At 41.3% G+C, this 6,000-nt stretch overlaps 1 protein-coding gene across 1 annotated transcript in view; it reads left to right on the forward strand.

Moving 5' to 3' along the window:
- The window catches only part of LOC143036798 (hemolymph clottable protein-like), an 80,295-nt gene that overhangs the window by 23,678 nt on the left and 50,617 nt on the right, over nt 1–6,000 (forward strand). Inside the window, exons 15-17 of the mRNA XM_076204542.1 lie at nt 257–370; nt 2,058–2,177; nt 3,054–3,299. Of these exons, the coding sequence (XP_076060657.1) occupies nt 257–370; nt 2,058–2,177; nt 3,054–3,299 (480 nt within the window). The remainder of the gene's footprint in view (nt 1–256; nt 371–2,057; nt 2,178–3,053; nt 3,300–6,000) is intronic.

Raw genomic sequence — 6,000 nt, forward strand, 5'->3', positions numbered from 1 at the left:
CTCCCACCTTTGTGCAATGACCACCTGGCTACGTAACATTCACCTGAATACATCTTCTTGATCTAATTTGTGCGAAGAGAGTTGACATAGCTTCTTGATAACCTGTTACATCATATCCAAATCCTTTCCACTCTTAGACACGTCAACACATTGCTTTATATTTACATAACGAAATGAATAAGATGCAATGAATTAGCTCTGTGTTGTGTTCTAATGAGACCCTTCCCCTAACTAAAAATCCTTTTCTCGTGTTCAGACTGGAGTCATCCTGAACTCCGAGTGGATACACACCATGAAGAAGTACTTCCCCACAGTTCTTCACGAGGTCATCATCGAACAGCAGGGTAGCTTCCTGAATCATCTCTTCGAGGTAAGTAACCACCACTCTCGATGAGACAGCTTCTCACACCTTCTCACCATACACCAGGTAGGGCGATGCCCTGTCAGCGATGATGCCTCACGAAGTCCCTCCACAAGTCCAGCTAATGCAGTAAATTTAGTTGACACCAAAACACCCTTTGTGGTGCAAAAGATACCTTCTCATGTTAGACCCATCAGGCTTCTGGCCAATGGTCAGTCCAAGCTGAAAATCCCTTTGCGTGTAAGAGGAGAGAGGTCTTGCAAGCTACCTTGACCTTTAGAGGGTGAGGCCTATATCTTGCCTGGGTTCCGTTTTAATTTCTCCTTTTCTCTTTTGTTTCCTTTTGTTTTCCTTTTATTTTCGTTAGGTGCTCAATACTTTCCATGATGTAAAAGAACTACGCTTTCTATGAATACTATGATCGAATTAATGGCATTACCATGAAATATGACAAAAATATATATTATCTATACTCTTAAAAAAAATCATTATACAGTTCTTAATATACCATCACTAATATTACAAATGCTGCAAGTGTTGCTATTTCTACTGCCAGTGTTATCATTACTACCATGTCCACAGTCACTACTATTATCACTATACTGTTCTTTTATCACCGTTACTTCTGCTACAGGTATCATCAGTAGAAGTCCAGCTAAAATCCTCATAAGTATAATTTCTACAATGTCTTCCTGTCAACCCTGTCATACGCTTTCTCGAAATCTATAAAAGCCCAAAAGACATTCTTACCTTTTACCGCCATCTAGAGAGGTCAAAAGTTTCTACATGAGTATCAGAGCTTGTGAGGAAGAATTGGAGAAAGTAAATGGTTTGAAGTGAAGGCGGAGCTGTGCCAGGGTTATGTAATGTCACCATGATTGTTCAAAATGTCATGGATGGTGTGGTACGGAAGCTAAACGCGAAGGTGATGGGAGGCGGAAACCAGTGGGAGGTGAACCAGTTATTGTTTGTGAATGACAATGCACTCGTGCTGGATTAGAGGAGGGTCTAAAGTAGCTGGTGGCGGAGTTTGGGAGGATATTTGAGAGAAGAAAGCTAAAAGTAAATGTTGGCAAAATGGTGGCGAGATGTACAAGGGTGGCATTGACGTGTTGGTGAGTTTTAAATGAGAGAGGCTAGAGGTCAATATAAATGGAGAGGAGTTGTGAACTGATGAGACATGGACGCGGCCCGAAGGGAATTTTTTTACTTCTCTGAGAATTCTCGACTGGGTGACTGGAGGGTGGGGATTCTCATACTGAGGTGCTGTGTCTAGCTGCATTGCTAATTTGCCTCTGACCCAAGCAGTGTGTGGTACAGAGATGACCCTTCATCCACAAGGAGCTAAGATAGAAGGGCCAACAAATGGGTGCTGGATGTATGTATGTATGTATTCACCTTGGTCTTTGAATCACGTGTTGGACTCGTGATCGACAGCTATTTCCCTCCCGGAAGAGAGCTCAGAGCTCGTATGACCGATCTATGGGTAAAAAATATGTATGTATGTATGTATATATGTATCACTTCCACTGCTACTTCTATTTCTAAAACCACAATTTCCATTTGCACTAGTATTAATTCTACTACTTGTTCTGTGATTGTGCTTCCATAACACCCAGTTGTGAGAATTGTGATTGATAGGGTGAACATCGCAACTTCACCATTTGTCTGATCTCCTTTTCCTCATTTTTCGCAGTACGTCTTGAGCGGTGACATCGACAAAATTTATGAATACGGGTTTTCTGGCCGGAGATACATACCTGATATTGAGGATATTTCCAGCCGTATTGCCAAAGGCATGTATAATGAAGCACTGGTAGGTCTCTTACCTTATTTATTTATTTATTTTTTCCTCTTTACAGTGGTAGATCTTCCACATTGCAGTTAGGATGATAACCCTTAATCGGTGCTCTCAAAGAGGAAGGGAAGCAGAGATGAGAAATTATTTGCACATACCCTAAACTAGTTTGAACCAAATCTTTGGATTGCCTCAGCATCAAACGAAAAATATGTGGTCACAGAGAGGACAGTTCACGTGACATATATTTGCTTAACAATTATGTCAGCCTAAGTTATTTAGCAATTCATCTCTAGTTCTCTTGTGATAGCTTCATACTCGGAATTCCAGGACAGCAGAACAACTTATACGGACTCCGAATTCAGATGATACTGTGGTTTACAGATCTATCATGTATCTTTAGTAGAAAAAGCTTTTTTCACAGTATTATCACTGACATCGTTATCATTAACATCTGCAAACCACCTAAATCACCAACCCCAGATGGTACACACCCGTATTCCAATCACTTAACCAACAAACCACATACTGGTAGGTGACTTGAACGCACACCACCTAATCTGGTCTGACACATAGACAACAGACCAAAGAGGACACAGAACACTTGAGCAAATCCCCAACCTAAACATATGAAACTCAAGTAACAAGCCCATCCGCCAGACCTTCAATATAATCAACAACCAACCTCCCCTGACATATTAATGTGTTCTGCTTCCTTACGAACACAAACATGGGAAAACATCTGCCCCCTTCCTAGATGTGAACATGGAGGGACCTACTTACTTTGAGACATTATTATTATTAATTGTTGCTGTTGTCATTATCATCATCGCCATATTACTAGTGACAGTATTTTTGTTACTATTCCTAATATCGATATAAACGACTCCGCAGATGGCCCTACGCATGGATGAATATACACACTTCGACAACTTGGAAACACCGAACGATTCTAGCGACGAATACATCCTGGCGACCAGGCTCTTCTACAACGTGCAACGCATCTTCAAGATGGATTTCCGCCAAGTAGTGAGACTGTTTAGTTTCCCTCCACCGTCATGGAGTCTGATGAAATTCATTAATCCTGTCCAGATCTTTGTCTCTTTCCCCACCGACATCGGATTGCCCTTCGTCGGAACGGTAGGTGGAAATTAATTCTGGTCACACGCAGTAGAAATCTGGGAGGGCTCATCTATGGGTAATGGACCTTACACGCACACACACCCAACTCCCCGCCCACGAGAGCTGGAGTAACGACTCGAAGCGCAGCGATACTGAAATTATTTTCAGCCCTGGGCAGGATTCCAACCCGGGCCGTCGTAGTGACAATCTGGGACTCTACCAAATGCGCCACCGAGAGTGTGTGTGTGTGTGTGTGTGTGTGTGTGTGTGTGTGTGTGTGTGTGTGTGTGTGTGTGTGTGTGTGTGTGTGTGTGTTTGTTTACCTAGTATTTACCTAGTTGTATTTTACGGGAAGGGGAGCTACGCTCGTGGTGCCACGCCTTTGTATCTCGCAGTGTCTAGTTTGCTCTTAAATTCATGAATGGTTTTTGCACACTATTTTTGCGTCCAGTTTGTTCCAAGTGTCCACCACTCTATGTGGAAAACTGTTCTTCTTCAGATCTCTTCTATAACTATCTTTTTTTAGTTTCTTTCCATGTCCTCTTGTATTTCTCTTGTTCCAATTTAACAAGTCCTCTCTATCGAGTATTTCTGTGCCCTTCATGATTCTATAGATGATCAGTAGGTCGCCTCTCTCTCTTCTTTGCTCCAAAGTCGGTAACTCCAATTTAGCCAATCTCTCTTCATGTGACAAGTTTAAAAGTGCTAAAGCCATTTTTGTGGTTGCTCTCTGGATTCTTTCAATCTTCTTAATAACCTTTTTGGTACAGAGTGACCACAATGTCGCCGCATACTCTAGTCTAGGCCTTATCAGTATGAATAATATATTTTTAATCATTTCTTCATTCAAACAGATAAATGCCACTTTTATTGATCTTAGCAAGTTATAGGATTCTCCGACAACTTTGTTTATTTGTTTATCAGAGGACAAGTCATTTGAGATAATTACTCCCAGATCTTTTTCAGATCCCACATTCTTTACCTCCTTATTTCCATTTTTATATTGTAATGATATTCTATATTTTTTTTTCCGAACTCCATTATGCTACGCTTGTTAATGTTGAAGTCCACATCCCATTTCTGACTCCACTTCCTAACCTTATTTAGGTCTTGATGTAGTGATTCGCATTCCGTTTCGGATTTTACTTTCCTCAACAACGTCTGCAAAGTTCATGTAATATTCCAGATCATCCATGTCATTCACATAAATAGCAAACATTATTGGAGCCAATACAGATCCTTGCGGAACTCCACTAATCAACTCCTTCCAACTTGAATATTTTTCTCTGAGTACTACTCCCATCTTTCTGCCATTCAGGAAGTCCTCCATCAGGTTTAGCAGGTTGCCTTGTATCCCTTCTATATTTCCTTTTTTTTTTTTGTAATTTTTGTATGGTACTTTGTCGAGAGCTTTTTGTAAGCCAAAAAAAGCACAATCAGCATCCCTTTCTTGTATTATTTCTATTAGTCTTGAGTAAAAACAGGTTAAATTATATATATATATATATATATATATATATATATATATATTATATATATATATATGTGTGTGTGTGTGTGTGTGTAATACTAATAATAATAATAATGATAATAACATAATGATAATAATAATAATAATAATAATAATAATATAATAATAAAAATAATAATGATAATAATAATAATAATAATAATAATAATAATAATGATAGTGATAATGATAATAATAATAATAATAATGATAATAATAATAATAATATAGTTTATTGGGTATAACAGCATTACTGCTGAAAATATATAGCCTACAGAATTTCTTGATTAACTCCACAAATGTAGGTATAGGGATCTTCTTATACCGGTCGGTGCATGCTCTGATCGGCTTAATGGTATTGTGGTGACACACCTCGCGCCGTGGTGGTGGTGCTAGGGGGGTGGGGAGCAAGTCCCGGTGCCGAGGATGTTTGACTAGGGTGAACGCAAACGACCTCAGAGTCTGAAGGTAACGGTCAGCAAGGGCTGGAAGTCCGAGTGTGGTGAGAGCGTGCCGATAGGTGGTGTATTCGTTGCCAAGAATTGTGCGAGAGACTCGTGTATGCACGTTCTCCAGATGTCGCTGTTGCGTGACTGTAAGTGAGGAGGCCCAGGAAGGTGACGCATACATCAACTTGGGCAAAATGAAGGAAGTGTAGATGGTTTTGAGATCTTCAGCCTGTGCCCCTAATGATCTCAGGCGACGCAGCATATACAGCTTGTAGGAGGCTGCCCTGACGGTGTTAGCGGTGTTCTCCTTCCAAGTCAACTTGCTGTCGATGGTGATCCCCAGTAGCTTGGTCGACTGGACCACCTGTAGGGGTTGGCCATCAATTGTCAGCAGATGAGGGGGGAGAACGTCATTGGAGGTGTGGAAGTGCATTACCCCATTTTTCTTGTGGTTGATGGTGATTTTGTTGTGCACTGCCCATGTGTGTAGCCTGCCCAGCGTATCCTGCAGCGAGTTATAGTCCAGGTCAGTGTTGGACACAGGGATCCCCACCGTGCAGTCATCAACATATTTCCACCTGTGCGGTGTGCCTCCCAGGGCATCGTTGATGAGTATTAGGAAACACAATGGCCCCATTCTTGTTCCCTGTGGCACCTCCACAGGACAGGTGCTGGACTGCAGAGAGTCCCTGATATCTGGCAGCTTGATATCAGTCCGTCAGGAAGTCAGATAGCCAAGCCACCAGGAAGGCAGGAAGGC

This window comes from Oratosquilla oratoria, chromosome 21 (genome assembly GCF_046742065.1).
Source record: "Oratosquilla oratoria isolate Oo_2021 chromosome 21, ASM4674206v1, whole genome shotgun sequence".
Classification (NCBI taxonomy): Eukaryota; Metazoa; Arthropoda; class Malacostraca; order Stomatopoda; family Squillidae; genus Oratosquilla; species Oratosquilla oratoria.